This window comes from Myxocyprinus asiaticus, chromosome 4 (assembly GCF_019703515.2).
Source record: "Myxocyprinus asiaticus isolate MX2 ecotype Aquarium Trade chromosome 4, UBuf_Myxa_2, whole genome shotgun sequence".
Taxonomy (NCBI): domain Eukaryota; kingdom Metazoa; phylum Chordata; class Actinopteri; order Cypriniformes; family Catostomidae; genus Myxocyprinus; species Myxocyprinus asiaticus.
Window position 1 is genome coordinate 57,671,198 of NC_059347.1, and position 19,269 is coordinate 57,690,466.

The 19,269-nt window shown below is 38.2% G+C and overlaps 1 protein-coding gene across 2 annotated transcripts in view; it reads left to right on the forward strand.

Annotated features, from left to right (window-relative positions):
- The window catches only part of LOC127439989 (nipped-B-like protein A), a 78,949-nt gene that overhangs the window by 17,497 nt on the left and 42,183 nt on the right, over nucleotides 1-19,269 (forward strand). For both annotated transcript variants that reach the window (XM_051696323.1, XM_051696324.1), the window contains exons 5-10: nucleotides 212-326; nucleotides 730-884; nucleotides 989-1,044; nucleotides 2,419-2,791; nucleotides 5,210-5,932; nucleotides 16,682-16,846. In XM_051696323.1, coding sequence (XP_051552283.1) covers nucleotides 212-326; nucleotides 730-884; nucleotides 989-1,044; nucleotides 2,419-2,791; nucleotides 5,210-5,932; nucleotides 16,682-16,846 — 1,587 coding nt within the window. The remainder of the gene's footprint in view (nucleotides 1-211; nucleotides 327-729; nucleotides 885-988; nucleotides 1,045-2,418; nucleotides 2,792-5,209; nucleotides 5,933-16,681; nucleotides 16,847-19,269) is intronic.

The following is a 19,269-nucleotide window of genomic DNA, read 5'->3' on the forward strand; positions in this document are numbered from 1 at the left end:
TGAAACCAAGAAGCCCAACGCCATTCTTTGCTACTTTATAATTTAGTAAAGCTGAAGTAATAGTTTTACCTGACCCATTGGACCCACATGTCCTTTTTGTAGTGTGATTATTTAGGAAATGTCTGATATGAATGTGTTTCTGTTGAAACAGTTTTTTTCTTGTTTGTCTTGTTTCTAATTCAGAATATTTTCATATTGATGTTTTTCACAGGTATAGGTCAGCAATCAATGGCACCACCATATAAAATCACACATGCAGGTTCCATGCAGGGAAGCCCTGCCTCTGCCAACTACCAACAGGCCTCTGTGTCCCACAGCCCCTCTGGGTAAGCCTGCTTTTTATTGTACTAAACAAACCAACAACTGTTATTTGATAATAGTGGAATGAAGCCAAATCAATTACAATTAGTTATGTATTTATTTATTTATTTGGGCCACATCCAGTGTCAGATGCTACATTATGAGGTGCACTAAGAAATGGATTTAACATGCTATTCTTGGGGTAATCAAATAATTTTTGTCTGTGTCAGGTTGATGTAAAACATTTAATTTGTTAGCAGTTTGCTAATTTCACTGCCAATAAATGAACTTGGTGAAAATGATTCAGTTTTTGCCAGAACTGTTGAATATGTCTCATTCTGCCAGTAGATTTTGATACGTTTTAATTGTTTTTAATCTTTTGCGGCTTCTCTCTTCATTGACCGTGTCCTCTCCTGATCTTTGTGTTAGGCGTTTTGTGGCAGGGCAGTCTGGTTCTGGTGGACGGTTTCTTCCCCAGCAGAACAGCCCAGTACCCAGCCCTTATGCCCCCCAAAGCCCTGCTACCGGATACAGACAGTACCCCCACCCCCCAGCCTACAGTCAACACCAGCACATACAGCAAGGTCTGCACGATAAACGCACATGAGCTGCTTGAAACGTTTCAGTTCTGTTGTTCTTTGTGTTATCCAGGCCTCTTCCTCATTTAGATTTTCTTGTTGTTTTACAGGTTCAGTAGCAAGTCCAATGATTCCAGGAGGCATTAGAAATGTTCATGAGAATAAGGTATGTAGACTCTTATTTGACTTTAAAGTGATAGTTTACACACAAATGAAAATTCTCTCATCATTTACTCACCCTCTTGCCATCCCAGATGTGTATGACTTTCTTATGCTAAACACAAATGAAGATTTTTAGAAAAATATATCTCAGCTCCGTAGGTCCATACAAGACAATGGTGGCCAGAACTTTGAAGCTCCTAAAAGCACATAAAGGCAGCATAAAAGTAAACCATTAGACTCCAGTGGCTAAATCCATGTCCTCGGAAGCTATATGACAGGTGTGGATGAGAAACGGTTAATATTTAGGTCCTTTTGTACTATAAATTCTCCTCCCTGCCCAGTAGGTGGCGATATGCACGAGTAATGCGAGTTGCCAAAAACAAAAGAAGAATGTGTAAGTTTATAGAGAAATAGGACTTGAATATTGATCTGTTTCTCACCCACACCTATCATATCGCTTCTGAAAACATTGATTTAGCCACTGGAGTCATATGGATTACTTTTATGCTGCCTTTGTGTGATTTGTAGAGTTTCAAAGCTCTGGTCACTATTCACTTGCATTGTATGGACCTACAGAGCTGAAATATTCTTCTTAAAATCTTTGTGTTCAACAGAATAAAGAAAGTAATACACATCTGAGATGGCATTAGGGTGAGTAAATGATGAGAGAATTTTCATTTTTGAGTGAACTATTCCTTTAATAGCTAGTATCAATAGGTACATTGAGTGGACGGGTTCATTTGGCATGGGATATTATGCAGAACTGCAAGTCTGTTTTATAAATTTAAGGTAGTAATCATCCAAAAATGAAAATTTGAATAAGTCATCATTTGCCATCATGATTTCAAACCCATATTACTTTATCTTCTGTGGAACAAAATAATATCCCGGTTCATATTTTCAATACAATAGCAGTGTATAGTGATTCAATTTTAGGCTAAATAAAGGACACAAATGAATCAAAAGTTTCCAAATTAAAAAAAAAAAAAAAAAAAAAAAGTGTGATGCAAAGCTTATTTTTTATGAGGTCCCAGGAAAAAAAAAAAATCAAACAGCAAACTCAAGTGCAGTCAGTTCCATGATCCGACTCGTAAATTCCCTCCCTTTATAGAAAACTCGCAGTCCATGGCATGGAGTTGCTCTTTATCAGAAACCTTGAAGATAAAATAAATACACTAGCAGACAAACTTTCTCTGTTACCTGAAGAAATGAAACCTGAGAAAAGTTGTGCTTATTACATCTACGGTAAAGCAACAGTAAGGCAAAAACTATAGAATATCAATACAAAAGTAGACATTTAAGCAAATTGAGCTTTCCCTTCAATAGGGTCAACCGTAACTGTCTTCCTGATTGCATGTTTCTTTTTGTAAACCATTAGGATCAGATGAGGACCTTCACGGGTGCGTCTCACATCCTGCAGTCATCTCCACCATACACACCTCCTCGCGACGGGGCTCCAGACTTGCTCCTCAACTCTCCGGACAAGCAGCGTGGCCTGAAGCCTGCCGAGGGAGAGCGGGACCCGGCCGATAAGGCTGCAGTGTACGATACTGTGGGCTCACCGGCAAAAGATCACACTAAGCTGATCCTGCGTCCGTCACGGGCAAGGCCGGCAGAGGTGGAGCTTGGAGGAATGTATCCGGGCTCAGACCCGGAAGGAGAACTGGTGGAGGCTCTTGCTGCAATTGAGAGAATGGAAAGTGAAGCGGCCATGGAAACGGACCGTAGTGCTAAAGAGGTCCAAGACAAAGGTATGACACAGAATGACACAGCTGTCTAATTATGTAATGTGTTTGAATTAAAACATTTTACTTGTAGAGATGCACTGATAAATATTGGCTGACAACCAAATTTTTCCTAATTTTATTTAATTGCTGATAATTGATACAGTGGTGTCGATTTAACACGTTAATTTATTGTGATTTAATTATATTCAACTTGACCTGTATATAAATTCCGTAATAAAAGTATGTATTTTCCTACCATCGGACCAATTTAAGCTTGAAGTACTTTGTGTTTTTCTGAGCCGCTTCAGCAGGGGGTGGTCTGTGCACCTCATCAAACCTCACAAGTAGCGCAGTCACAGAATGAGAACCGGTCACACAGGATACGTTCTTAAAAGCTGACAGAAGCTTGACTCATAAAGCCACTTTTTGTATTGTCTAATCAATGCTTTATTTGTCTGCCACAATGATGCAATATATTTAAATATGAATTATTATGTATATTATATTTAGGGCTGGGAAATTGAATGCGTTAATTCTGCGATTAATAATTTTTGTTTAACTCATTAACAATTAATGCAGTATTTGTTTTTATACTTCCTGGGCTTTCGCACAATGGGAGAAAAGTGTCCCGAGTTGTTCCTGGCAGGCTACTCAGCCTTACATGCACTGATTATGGTGGGGGAGGGGTTAGGACATCTGTTGCCTGCCAGGAACAAACCCAGGTAGTTTTGCACAATGGGTGAAACTTCACCAATGGTTTCCCCACTTTCTAAAATTGGCATATATACATTTTCAGGAGGTATTCGCTTGACTCAACTGCACATCTAACCCTAACCGTAACACAGAAACTGATTGTGTGAAGCAGTGCACGCTTATTCATTGCGTGCGATATTATGCCATGGGGATGCAAACATGGGAGCAGATTTACTGTGCGGAGAATGAAGGGCAAGCTGCTGTATCGCTTCGCATCGTGTGAAAACCTCACTCACTTTCATCTGAACCCGTTTCAAAAGCAAAACCGTCGAGAGACCTAGCGTGTGCACAATAGAGACTGAGAAGGACCTGGCCGTACAGCAAGCTGCAGCCAGAGAAAAGAATAGTTTTGAGATTTGAAACTTCAGCAAATTAAACTTCTGCTTTCAATATGATTTATGTCTGTTTGTATAGTGTCTAATAATTCATTTACAATACACTTAAGTTTCTCTTGCAAATAAAGTTTGATATGAATTGAATCTGCCCATTTTATCCTGTTAAAGAAAGTCCACTGGAAAATGCAAGAAGATTTTTCCCAATTTGTATTTACAACATGTCCACTGATTTTGTCACGTATACATATACTTGTATAAAAGATTAATACCTCTAAAAATGTGTCATTAACTTTATCTACAAAAAAAGTACATTTTAATTTCTTACAAGTTCTTTGAGACAAAGTAAATATATTTATGAAAATTTTTAATGTTTGTTGTTATGTATCATGTACCATAATTTAATCGCGATTAATCGTGATTAATTGCAGAAAAAATTTGCGATTTTAATAAAACAAGTTTACAGATATTTAATTGATTCACATCCCTAATTATATTTAAAGTTATTTGAATTATTATGTATTAGTTATGTTTATTTCTTTATTTGGGGGCTTTTCTCAGCAAATATTGATATGCGAATAATCGCCATGTCATGCAAATAAAAATTTTAAATATTAATATACACTGTGTGTGTGTGTATATATATATATATATATATAGTCCAGTTCTAGAACAAATGACTCTTATGAGCAAGTTCTTTTGAATCTATAGCATGAAACATATAGCACTACCAGTGTGGTAGACTCCCAAACAAATGAATCTTATGAGCCAGTTCTTTTAATGATCAATGAGTACGTAAAGATAAACATGAGTTTTGTTGCAGTCAGTAAAGTTTTACCATAAATAAATGAAATATGTTAGCACATTTGTTTATTTAGAATTCTTATGTAATTTAGAGTTAGGATAAATGATTGGATTGCATTTATGCCTCTCAAATTTATTTCTAATTTGTTTAATCTGCTCTCTCGAAATCTGAATTGATCTTGTCATTTGGCAACAGACTGCTGATGGAAAATAAATGCAATTGGAATTGCATTTATTTTTTCCATATAGTGTTTCGTCAAAAGTACTAAAAGAATCATGAATGGAACACCCCTAAATCTACCTATTCAGACTGTTCAAGAACATGCCCCTGCCCAAATCATAAAAATGACTGTATTACAGTAATGAGATTTTTATAAGAATCACTATAGAGATGAATGGGAATGACAAAAAAAAGCTTGCTTTTATTGAAATGTCATAATGCCAAAAAAAAAATAAAAAAGTCAAACATTTTCTCTTCTCTGTCTTTTTTTCCCCCCTACCATTTATTTTTCTCTGTGTGTGTGTCTCTCTCTCTCTCTCTCTCTCTCTCTAGATAAGCCTTTGAAGAAGCGCAAACAGGACTCTCACCCGCAGGAGCCTGGCGCAGCTGGCACAGCAGGTTCAGGCTCTGGGGCTCCAGGTGGGGGAGGAGGGGCTAACGCAGGTCATCGGCTGGCCCCGCAAGAGGCCAGTGCTGCAGGCACCAGTGCCAGCCGGCCTGGTCTGCAGGTAAGCTTGGAGCAGGTGGGCAAGGTAGAGGATGCCTGCATGGGCATACCCGTCCCGGCCAGCGAGGCCCAGCGCTGGCCTCAGGAGCCACAAGAGGGCGTCACACCTAAAGCTCTCAAACACAAGCATGACCATGCTCCTGAACAGGGGCATCGTCATGACGACAAACAGCCTGATACCCCACGGCCAAAACACAGGCCAGAGGGTCGCCACGCCGATGCCAGCACGCAGCGCACAGCCCAATCTGGGAGTAAACCTGTCGAGCTTCCTCCATACATGCTGGGTGACAACGCCAGTTCAGCGCTTAAGAACTTCACCATCCCCAAAATCAAGAAAGATGGAGGGGGAGATATTCCTGAAGGTTGGAAGCAGCCATGTGTGCGGCTAGAGAGACTGGACACTGAGGCGGACATGAAGAAAAGCGTTAAGCCTGTGGTCGTTCTGCAAAAACTCTCCATAGATGAAGTGCAGAGGCTCATGAGAGAGAGAGACTCACGCAGCTCCAAGTCCAGCAAGAACAGGCTGTCCTCTGGGAGGTCTGGGAAAGGTAGGGGAACTCCTTTATCTCCTCTAGAAACCAGTTTAAATGATGACTTCTTATTCTCATTACATTACCTACCATGAACATTATGGTTTTTCAAACTGAACAAGCAACCTGGCAGGAAGTTGTGTTTCTTGATTGCTTGTGTAGAGGCAGTTATGTAAAATGTGTTTCTTGGGTCGCCCAGCTGGTGAGAGCTCAACAGTTACTGCATTGTGTGTTTGTGTCCACCAAAAAGGGTTTGGTTTGTTTGTATTTTCATGCTGTGAAACTGCTTTTACAGGAAGATGTCACTCATATTTTTCTGTTTAGCATCTTATTCATGCAGACTTGCGTTGTGTGTTAGGAATATAGATTAATAAACGGGGGAAGGTAGCAGTTGACAAAGATGGTGTGTTTTGGATTTTTATTTTTTTGGTCTAATCCTTGGCTGTTTGGTTGAAGTGTTTTTGCAGTTGTCAGTTTTTTTTTTTTAAACCTAAAAAAAAAAACTAGTGTGTGGTTTGGTTTAGGTTCAGTGCTGTTGAGAAATGACCTACATTTTAATGTTATGTTCTTAATAGGAGCATTTTCAATTTTCAGAGCTGTTTCTCCTAACAGCAAGTGAGCTATTTAATGTTGCTATTGCAGTTATCCGGTGGCATGAACGCTAGCGCTGCGCATTTATGAAGAAAATCATAATTGCCTATTATTTCCTTTGATATTGTTATTGTGATTTATTAATTTTGATTAATAGAATTTATATTAAAATACTTATTTTGTGTGGGGCAGATACATGCCATATTCTTTATGTAGGCTGTGCATCAAAACAACTTGAGAACTGTGTTCCTGAATTGCTTTAATATTTTAATTGCATGTAAAACAAATGTTATTCACATTTTGAATAAATTGTAAACAGTTAATTTAGACAGTGAGCATTACTGAGATGCTTTTAGACTATTTTAAACGTGTCAGATTTGCCTCTGCATTCATGCACAGAACGGCCCAAATAATATGTTGTAAATAGAAAATGTTGGCATAGTGGATTAATACATCTAAATGGAATGCTGTAATTGAGACTTCACGATTATATAATTGCGACAGCTGAAATTGTAATCTTGATTATTTTTTTTATTAACTGTGCAGCCCTAATGAACGCTCCTGAACATTACTTTAATCTTGCATCGAGATGTACTGCAAACAGTATGTGCCCATTGTAATTTTCTATTATTAGCTTTCTGTACACGAGCAATATCATCTTAAATATGCCTGATTACAGTTGGAAAAATGCCAACTTCATTTTCAAATGCCTAATGTATAAAAACAGTGATTTATTATCGTTTGCTTACCCAGCTAAAGAATTGTCACAAAGAATGCGTGCAATCATTATTTGAAGTCTGGATTAAAAGCACCGAATCCACCTTCGCTCACCACGCAACAGTGGACACACAGCATTTGAAACCATTGATGAGCAGCAACAGTACAAGCTAATAAGTGCCGTTCTATGTAAACATGTTCCTGACTGTACTGTAGGCCTACAGAGCCCCCTTGAGGACAAAACTAGAATGTGTTTAAATTTATTTTACAAAATGCCTGCCAGAGTGGCCTGTGACGCTGTGAAATTTAACTGCCAAACAGAAAATGTACTCGCATTTGGCGCTTGGCAGGTGTTAATTTCAGACCCTGAATATATTGTTCTACCTCTAGTGTGTGTGTGTGTGTGTGTGTGTGTGTATGTGAACCAGTCTGGCCATTCTCTGTTGATCTCACCCATCAACAAGGCATTTCCATCCACAGAACTGCCCCTCACTGGATGTGTAAAAAGACTGTAAATTCTAGGGACTGTTGTGCATGAAAATCCCAGGAGATCAGCAGTTACAGAAATACTCAAACCAGCCCATCTGGCACCAACAATCATCCATGTGATTATCTAATCAGCCAATCGTGGCGGCAGTGAAGTGCATAAAATCATCACATATGGGTCAGGAGCGTCAGTTAATGTTCACATCAACCATGAGAATGGGCATGATTGTTGGTGCCAGATGGGCTGGTTTGAGTATTTCTGTAACTGCTGATCTCCTGGGAGTTTCATGCACAACAGTCTCTAGAATGTACGCAGAATGGTGCCAAAAACATAAAACATCCAGTGAGTGGCAGTTCTGTGGACAGTAATGCCTTGTTGATGAGAGAGGTCAACAGAGAATGGCCAGACTGGTTTGAACTGAGAAAGTCTACGGTAACTCAGATAACCACTCTGCACATTTGTGGTGAGAAGAATATCATCTCAGAATGCTATTCTGTGATGCGGGTTGGCGCTGTTTTGGTGGCACGAAGGGGACCTACACAATATTAGGCAGTTGGTTTTAATGGTGTGTGTGTATATATATATAAATAAACTATATGTGTGTGTGTGTGTGTGTGTGTGTATGTATATATATATATATATATATATATATATATATATTACTACACACACACTGGCAGCCAAAATTTGGAATAATGTACAGATTTTTCTGTTTCGGAAGGAAATTAGTACTTTAATTCACCAAAGTGGCATTCAACTGATCACAAAGTATAGTCAGGACATTACTGATGTAAAAAACAGCACCATCACTATTTGAAAAAAGTCATTTTTGATCAAATCTAGACAGCAGCCATCACTCCAACACCTTATCCTTGAGTAATCATGCTAAATTGCTCATTTGGTACTAGAAAATCACTTGCCATTATACCAAACACAGCTGAAAGCTATTTCATTCTTTAAATGAAGCTTAACATTGTCTTTGTGTTTGTTTTTGAGTTGCCACAGTATGAAATAGACTGGCATGTTTTAAGGCCAATATTAGGTCAAAAATGGCAAAAAAGAAACCGCTTTCTCAAGAAACTCATCAGTCAATCATTGTTTTGAGGAATGAAGGCTATACAATGCTTGAAATTGCCAAAAAACTGAAGATTTCATACAAAGGTGTACACTACAGTCTTCAAAGACAAAGGACAACTGGCTCTAACAAGGACAGAAAGAGATGTGGAAGACCAGATGTACAACTAAACAAGAGGATAAGTACATCAGAGTCTCTAGTTTGAGAAATAGATGCCTCACATGTCCTCAGCTGACAGCTTCATTGAATTCTACCTGCTCAACATCAGTTTCATGTACAACAGTAAGAGAAGACTCAGGGGTGCAGGCCTTATGGGAAGAATCGCAAAGAAAAAGCCACTTTTGAAACAGAAAAACAAAAAGAAAAGGTTAGAGTGGGCAAAGAAACAGACATTGGACAACAGATAATTGGAAAAGAGTGTTATGGATCTTCACCCCTTTGAGCTTTTGTGGGATCAGCTAGACTGTAAGATGCATGAGAAGTGCTAGACAAGACAGCCACATCTATGGCAAGTGCTACAGGAAGCGTGGGGTGAAATGCCACCTCAGTATCTGGACAAACTGACTGCTAGAGTGCCAATGATCTGCAAAGCTGTCATTGCTGCATGTGGAGGATTTTTTTTGATGAGAACTCTTTGAAGTAGTTTAAGAAGTTCTGAACATTTTTCTCAAATTGTAATAGTAATTTTTCATGTTATTAATGTCCTGCTATACATTGTGATCAGTTGAATGCCACTTTGGTAAATAAAAGTACCAATTTCTATCCATAAGAACAAAATCTGAACATTATTCCAAACTTTTGGCCACGTATGTGTGAGATATATATAATTTAAAAATGAAAAAAGACCCGGTTCAAAAGAGTCATTTGTTCATGACTCTCTCTGGTTTGTTGTTGCTTGCAGCGAGCTCATCACAACAGAATGGTGAAATGTGGCATGAGACACACTGGTGCACGCTCTAAAGATGTAGTCAATAACTCACAAGGTGATATCTGACGAAACCGCATGTGAACGTACACAACCCGACTGTCGCCAGTGGCGACAAGATTTTAAGTTATTGTCGCAATCAATTATATTTGGTTGCATTTTCGACCATTTTAGTTGCAGTCTGGAGTCCTGAGATGTTTATGACCTTTCTCCTGCTGAACACAAACAAAGATTTTTAGAATAATATCTCAGCTCTGTAGGTCCATACAATGCAAGTCAATAGGGGCCAAAACTCTGAAGCTCCAAAAAACACAAAGGCAGCATAAAAGTAATCCAAAAGTCTCCAGTGGTTATATTCTTGTCTTTAGAAGCGATATGATAGGTGTGGGTGAGAAACAGAACAATATTTAAGTCCTTTTTTTTTTTTTTTTTTTACTGTAAATCTTGACATCGGCCATTTCCTTGGCAGTCATGATTTCAAGCTCGATTATGTTTCCCAGCGCCATCTAGCACTCTGCGAACTCTACTAGTAAGTGTAATCGAGCTTGAAATCATGATCGTTCCTTTAGACTGCAATTGCAAGATGTACAATGAAAAGGGAGTTACATTTTTTTTTTTTGTTTTTTCTCAACTAAAACAGATTAGATCACTTCAGAAGACATGGATTAAACTATGCTGCTTTTATGTGCTTTTTAGAGCTTCAAAGTTTTGGACCATGTTGACTTGCATTGTAAGGACCTACAGAGCTGAGGTATTTTTCTAGAAATCTTTGTGTTCAACAGAAGACAAAGTCATACACATCTGGGAATGCATGAGGTTGAATAAATGATAAGAGACTTTTTTAGTCAACTATCGAAGTACTCGCTGCAGACTATAGTGCGATTACGTAGTTGATCTAATCCCATGAGTAGTGGGTTTTAGTGATGTAGTGGATGTTTTAATGCTCGTGTATTTACATTTTAATGTTTTGTTTAATTACTGTAGCGTACTTAATGGTCATTAATGCAGTATACACACTGATGAGCTAAAACATTATCACAACTCAAAGGTAGGTGAATAAAGTTGATCATCTCCTAACAAGGCCACATGTCAAGGTCTGGGTAGATAAGATGGTAAGTGAACAATCTATTCTTGTAGTCAACGTGTTGAATGCAGAAGAAATGGGCAGGATACAGACCTGAGCGAATTTGAGAAGGGCCAAATTGTTATGGCCAGAAGACTGGGTCAGATCATCTCTGAAATGGCAAGGCTTGTTGGGTGCTCCTGGTCAGAAGTGGTGAGGACCTACCGACAGCGGTCCAAGGAGGGACAAACCACAAACCGGCAACAGGGTGTTGGGCACCCAAGGCTCATCAATGCTGGTGGCAACTAAGGCTATCCCGTCTGGTCCGAGCCGATACATCGCACCCTGCTGCGTTTGGGTTTGTGTGACCCTTGTCCACCGTCAAAAGCGCCTACAATGGCCACGCGAGCATCAGAACTGGACCTTGGAGCAGTGGAAGAAGGTCGCCTGCTCCGATGAGTCCCAATTGCTTTTACATCATGTGGACGGCCATGTATGTCATTGTATGTGTGCGCTATTTACCTGGGGAAGAGATGGCACCAGGATGCACTGTGGGAATACGACAAGCCAGTGGAGGGAGTGTGATGCACTTGGGAAACCCTGGGTCCGACCATTTATGTGGACGTAAATTTAACACGTGCCACCTACCTAAATATTGCAGTCCAGGTATATTCCTTCATGGCAGTGGTATTCCCTGATGGTAGTGGCTTCTTTCAGCAGGATAATGTGCCCTGCCACTGCACACATTGTTCGGGAATGGCTTGAGGAACATGAATTGTTCATGGTGTTACCCTGGCCTCCAAATTCCCCAGATCTCAATCCAATTAAGCTTCTGTGGGATGTGCTGGACCAACAAGTCCGATCAACGGCGGCTCCACCTCGCAACTTACAGGACGCGAAGGATCTGCTGCTAATGTCTTGGTGCCAGATACCACAGGACACCTTCAGGGGTCTTGTGGAGTCCATGTTCTACATAACATTGCGATATGGCATTGTGCGATTTATAAACTGCAAAGGGCTACAACGATATAATAAAAAAAAGAAGCTATCGCTACATTGTGTGATTATAAGCTGCAAAGGACTACAACGATATAATTAAAAAACAGCTACGCTATATTAAACAAATGTCTCAGTGTAATACTTTAATACAAAGTAATAATGTACTCTGTTACGCATAAAAACCAAAACATCCACTACGTCACCTAAATCCACGATGCAGAGGATTAGATCCACTATGTCATTGCGCTACAGTCTGCAGCGAGGACCCTCTCCAACTAACCCTTCATGTTTTTGTGATTTTACATTGGGATTTTGTGGGAGAACTCATTTCATGACCACTGGTGGAAAAAGCAATGGTAAAGAAAATGACAGAAATTTGATGTAAATCTGGTTTAGGTTATAAAAAAGTAAGTTAACTTAATTTTTGTATTTTCACATCATAAAATTTTATTCTAAATACATTGTAGATATTTTCCAGAGAATTATTTTTCCTCTGTCCCACTTGACCAGCTTAAAAAAAAAAATCTGGGATTTGGTAAAAAGAGGGTCTTTTGAATATTTTGAGTATTGAATATTAATTGCTTTTGTCTATAAGGTAGAAGACTAAGCTTTCTTTAAAGGTATAATGTTAGGTTATGTTGCTTTTGCATCATATTTCAAAGTGTTAAGAAACTAAAATTTCCAAAAGTGTCCCACTTTGCCCATCAGGCCTAGACATTAACGCTTGGCCGGGACAAGTGGAATTTTATACGAGAATTTTACTTGCCTGACCGTACAAGTAGTCTGATTAAAATCTCAATAACGAAAATTAGCTCAATAGAACGGTATTGTGGGGATTGAGCACAATTTTAATAATTCCTGCATGTTTCACGTTAATTATGCAGGGAATTCCCTCTATCGCGTCCCTCTCGCTTCTTCTGGCCTTTTCTCGTGCAGCGTTCAGCAGCTTGTGAGCGTGCGCAGTGGGGAAATGCGTATTTACTGAACTTTAGATGCTACATACAGTTGAAGTCAGAAGTTTACATACACCTTAGCCAAATACATTTAAACTCAGTTTTTCACAATTCCTGACATTTAATCGTAGAAAACATTCCCTGTCTTAGGTCAGTTAGGATCACTACTTTATTTTAAGAATGTGAAATGTCAGAATAATAGTAGAGAGAATGATTTATTTCAGCTTTTATTTTTTCGTCACATTCCCAGTGGGTCAGAAGTTTAAATACACTTATTTGGTATTTGGTAGTATTGCCTTTAATTTGTTTAACTTGGGTCAAATGTTTTGGGTAGCCTTCCACAAGCTTCTCACAATAAGTTGCTGGAATTTTGGCAAATTCTTCAGGACAAAACTGGTGTAACTGAGTCAGGTTTGTAGACCTCCTTGTTCGCACATGCTTTTTCAGTTCTGCCCACAAATTTTCTATCAGATTGAAGTCAGGGCTTTGTGATGGCCACTCCAATACCTTGACTTTGTGTCCTTAAGCTATTTTGCCACAACTTTGGAGGTATGCTTGGGGTCATTGTCCATTTGGAAGACCCATTTGCGACCGAGCTTTAACTTCCTGGCTGATGTCTTGAGATGTTGCATCAATATATCCACATATATTGATTTTCCTTCCTCATGATGCCATCTATTTTGTGAAGTGCACCAGTCCCTCCTGCAGCAAAGCACCCCCACAACATGATGCTGCTACCCCCATGCTTCACGGTTGGGATGGTGTTCTTCGGCTTGCAAGCCTCAACCTTTTTCCTCCAAATTTAACGATGGTCATTATGGCCAAAAAGTTCCATTTTTGTTTCATCAGACCAGAGGACATTTCTACAAAAAGTAAGATCTTTGTCCCCATGTGCATTTGCAAACTGTAGTCTGGCTTTTTTATGGTGGTTTTGGAGCAGTTGTTGCTTCCTTGCTGAGCAGCCTTTCAGGTTATTTTAATATAGGACTCGTTTTACTGTGGATATAGATACTTGTCTACCTGTTTCCTCCAGCATCGTCACAAGGTCCTTTGCTGTAGTTCTGGTATTGATTTGCACTTTTCACACCAAACTACGTTCATCCCTAGGAGAGAGAATGCGTCTCCTTCCTGAGCGGTATGATGGCTGCGTGATCCTATGGTATTTATATTTGCGTAGTATTGTTTGTACAGATGAACGTGGTACCTTTAGGCATTTGAAAATTGCTCCCAAGGATGAACCAGACTTTTGGAGGTCCACAATTTTTTTCTGAGGTCTTTGCTGATTTCTTTTGATTTTCCATTGATTTCAAGCAAAGAGGCATCGAGTTTGAAGGGAGGCCTTAAAATACATCAACAGGTACACCTCCAATTCAGTACTCCTCCTGTCAGAAGCTAATTGGGTAATTGTCTAAAGGCTTGACATCATTTTCTGGAATTTTCCAAGCTCCTTAAAGGCACAGTTAACTTAATGTAAACTTCTGACCCACTGGAATTGTGATTATAGTCAATTTAAAGTGAAACAATTTGTCTGTAAACAATTGTTGGAAAAATTACTCATGTCATGCACAAAGTAGATGTCCTAAACGATTTGCCAAAACTATAGTTTGCTAATATGAAATCTGTGGAGAGTTTTAATGACTTCAACCTAAGTGTATGTAAATTTCTGACTTCAACTCTATATAAACAGGTATAAACCTGTTAATTGGACATGCAAATGGTGGTGTTCTACATCTCTAAGTGAGCGATGCGATTAAACTATTGCTCCTGTGTATAATCAACAAAACTGTCTTCATCGCAAGCACGATGGATCGATCTAATTTTGTCTCGTCACATCGTGGCACTCCCTCATAGTACAGCAATAAAGGCAGAAATGGCAAAAATGCTTTGTATAATGCTACCATAAGTAGAGTGAAGAGAAACGCTTAAAACAGATTTATGTATCATCCTGAAGACCCTTTACATCTCTCATCTTTCCAGAGCTCCATCTGATGTATGCATCTGAGGTATTTTCTCTGCCTTGTGAATCAGTCAATTTTAAGTATATAACAATATACATTATAACAATATTAATACTATTGCATTAATAAAACACAAAATTAAAACCAATTTTCTATATTTAATATACATATCTGTTTTGAATATACATAACGTATTTTGCAGTAAGGTTCTCATAGGATTATATCTGTTAACATTTTCAATGCATTTAGTCAATATTAAACAGACATTTTTAATGTATCTGGTGAGAACTGACTTGTACTCTCAAAGAGATAATTTACCCAAAATGAAAATTTGGTAACACTTTACAAAAAGGTTCCATTTGTTAATGTTATTTAACTACATCAGTTAACATGAACTAACAATAAACAGTACTTTTATAATTTATTAATCTTGGTTAATGTTAATTCCATTATATATTAATACATTTTCATACATTAAAATAAAAAGTTTTATAGATTAACATTAGTTATTGCATAAGTAAAATATTTTTACTTAAAGTTAGTTTCCAAAAAAACAAAAACAAAAAAACAAAATCAATTGTTCATTGTTAGAACAATTGATTTTGTTTTTTTGTTTTTGTTTTTTTAGAAACTAACTTTAAGTAAAAATATTTTGTTCATTGTTGGTTCATAATACCTAATGCATTAAGTAACATTCTGCCAAAAAGTAAATTTTGTGTTCCTCAAAAGAAAGAAATTAATACAGGCTTGAGGGTCAGTAATGATTTTCTGTCTTTCTGCACTGTGTTCTTAATCCTTATTAGCAGTAAGTGATGGAGGCTTTTCTTTTTTTCTTTCTTGCATCTTTTTTTTTTGTATCCGTACAAGTAACTTTTTTTTACTCGTACAAGTGAATGACCAATTTACTTACAGTGAAGTACAAGCACATGACAATGCTTAATTTCCAACCCTGCCCATATTCACCCTAATAGATCAAAAATGAAAAATAAAATGAATGAGATAATTTGTGTTTTATTTTAGTTCATTCAGTTATGAGTTTATTTTTATTTTAGTTAAAAATATTTTACTGAGTTTTTGTTTTAATTTTTAACTATAATCACACTGCATCAGGCTCCTGATGATTTATGCTTAGTAATCATTACTGTGGTTAGGTCAATGTAAATAGTCTTTTTTTAACACCTGCCACAGTAATAAAATTTTATTTATTTATTTTTTTTATTTTAAACTGTAACATTTCTGTCAAACAAGGGTGATGATGTGTTATTTAAAAAAAACTTTATTTTGTCGCATGCAGAGCATCGTTTCTTCCTTGTCAGTGGTGAATAGAATGTCTAGGCTGTTCAGCTGTTTGAGAGGTTTGACTTCCTCGATAGCACTTTAAACTAGACATTTTCAGAATTCAAATTGGTCTTAAGATTTGAGGTCTGCGCAATGATATCAAGGTAAGCCTTGTGATCGCCTAGGGAAGCTGCCAAAATATCAAGTGGTTCACTCTGCACTTTCCCGTCTCTGGAGTGCTAGCGAGGGAAGCCCTGTTGAAGCACGCTCAAATTACACAAAAATAGAACAGGGGCGCATCACTTGCGCAAGCTTCTGTGATGTCTCGTGCTGCACTCGTGTGAAAACCAGGCTTCAAATGCTCCACAAATGCATTTTAAGCATATCAAGTACTGGATGGCATCTTAAAAATGTAGTCGCATGTGCTTTACGTGAATCGATCTTTGGATTTAAGAGTCGATATCGAGATTGTTTAAATAAGGATCGTGATGCATCGGAAAATCTATATTGTTACTCACCCCTAATAGATTTACACATTGTCTCCACTGAAACTCAGCGGCCCCTTACAATACGAGACCAGATGGATCCCATTATAATCAATGAAGCTGTCTACACTGCAAGCGATGTTTGATTATTATGTGATCTAATTTTGTGGCTCACTTTTGGTTTCTAATGTTGCCATTGGAGATAGAGAGTTAGTAATACAAGTCTTTGTTCACAGGTGGTATAGACCCGTCTGTGTTGAAGGACCTTCCTCCTGAGCTGCTGGCAGAGATAGAGTCCACCATGCCTCTGTGTGAGAGAGTGAAGATGAACAAACGCAAACGCAGCACTGTTAACGAGAGGCCCAAATATGCCGAGGACAGCTCAGAGGATGAGGAGTACTGTGAGTAGCATTCCTGCCATGGATAGGATTTAATGCTTAATTATTTTCAGATTATTATTATTATTATTTGAATAATATTGCTTAATTCCTGGCTAAGGCAAACTTTGCTATTGGGCTGAAACGATTAGTCAACATTGTTAATGTTGTCAGTAAAAATAATTTTGACTAAATATGTTCTTTGTTGAATGAATAGTAGTTTCATCTCATAGGACATAACATGAGATCATATTAAACTCTTAATGATGTGTTTTAACCAGAGGAGCACTGCAGCCCAAGAGCCTGATACAGCCGGAAAGGAAAAAGCTTGCAGTCCAGAAGCACTCCAAAGAGCCCAAAATTATGTAGATAGCAAAGAATGGTGGAATTATTGAAACAAACTTCAGATGTCTTTACACAGCCGAGTTAAGGGCTCCCTTGTGCCTGCTCAAAATTCTGTGTAAAGACGCAATGTGCATACAAGCCAGACTAAATTATGCCTGCTTTGACCCAACCTTAGCCCACGGAATCAAAGGCAAATCTGATGCTGCAGAACTAATGATCTTTTTAATTAAAATGCAGCATCAGAGCATTCTTAAATGGTTGTCATGATAGAGCATATATTACAGAATTTATAGTTTCGTATTTCAAAGTATAATTAAAATTTTCGTTCGTTTCATATTTCTGTATTTAAAACATTAGTCTCATAACATTTATTTATGCAATTTTATTTGCTATGTAAATGCAGTTATGCCTGCTCTGAGCAGCAATAAACAGCCAGTGTAAATACACTTTAATTCCACTTCAGATGCAGCTTCTGTGCCACCTTTGCAGTGTAAAGATGGCTTAAATGTGTAAAACACAGAATCAGTGTTATCTTAAAATAAAGTTCAGCTGGTGTTCAGTAGGAGCAAAACTTGCATGAGCACCAGGAAAGGAAACACTGTTGTTTCCTTTTATCTGTGAAGTATTATTTATTGAAGTTCAGTTAATAGGGTAGCAGTTCATCTAAATAAGGACAAACTTGCTTTTCTCTGTGAAGAAAACTGAGGGCGAGGGATAGAAACTGATCCCTCTAATGCATATTGAATCATAATATACTGTGTGTTGTGGACGTGGACCCCACGGTGTGTATCTTCTCTGCAATAGCTAACTAGTTAGCATAGAGAGTTTGTTTTTTATGGGATAATTATGGAGCAAAATCAGATGAAGAGGTTATAGAGGTGGTCAGCCACAACATTAAAAATACCTGCCTAATATTGTGTAGGTCACCCTCGTGCCACCAAAACAGCGCCAACTCGCATCTCAGAATAGCATTTTGAGATTATATTCTTTTCACGTACAGAGTAGTTATCTGAGTTACCGTAGACTTTGTCAGTTCAAACCAGTCTGGCCATTCTCTGTTGACCGCTCTCATCAACAAGGCATTTCCGTCCACAGAACTGCCCCTCACTGGATGTTTTTTGTTTTTGGCACCATTTTGAATTCTAGAGACTGTTGTGTGTGAAAATCCCAGAAGATCAGCAGTTACAGAAATACTCAAACCAGCCCATCTGGCACCAACAATCATGCCACGCTCCAAATCACTAAGATTTAATTTTTTCCCCATTCTGATGATTGATGTGAACATTAACTGACGCTCCTGACCCGAATCTGCATGATGTTATGCACTGCACTGCTGCCGCACGATTGACTGATTAGATAATAGCATGGATGATTGTTGGTGCCAGATGGGCTGGTTTGAGTATTTGTGTAACTGCTGATCTCCTGGGATTTTCACACACAACAGTCTCTAGAATTTACTCTGAATGGTGTCAAAAACAAAAAAACATCCAGTGAGGGGCAGTTCTGTGGATGGAAATGCCTTGTTGATGAGAGATGTCAACAGAGAATGACCATACTGGTTTGAACTGACAAAGTCTACGGTAACTCAGATAACTGCTCTGTACAATTGTGGTGAGAAGAATATCATCTCAGAATGCTGTTCTGAGATGCGGGTTGACGCTGTTTTGGCGGCACGAGGGGGACCTACACAATATTAGGCAGGTGGTTATATACTGCAAAAACAAACAAAAAAATTTTTTTTTTTTAATTCTAATAATTCTTTGAAACAAGGTATATTTACCTGAGGAGCTACACTGCACAAGACTGCATAAAAATCTATTGAGAGTGTTGAATATAATCTTTAAAGTAACTGTAATGCACTGGCAGTAAACAAGTGAACAAATCAGCTAGTGCAGTAAAACAAAATACACTTATTCTCTGAAAGCAAGTCTAAATATCTTATCCAGTGTTGTACAAGACAAAACTACTTAAAAAGAAATCAAAAAGATCTTTTAAAAACAACACTGAAACAAATGATAAAAAATGATTAAGTATAGTTTTCACAAGTTGAAATTGTGGAAATGATTAACCGGCAATTGTACCATTATTCTGGCATTTAATGG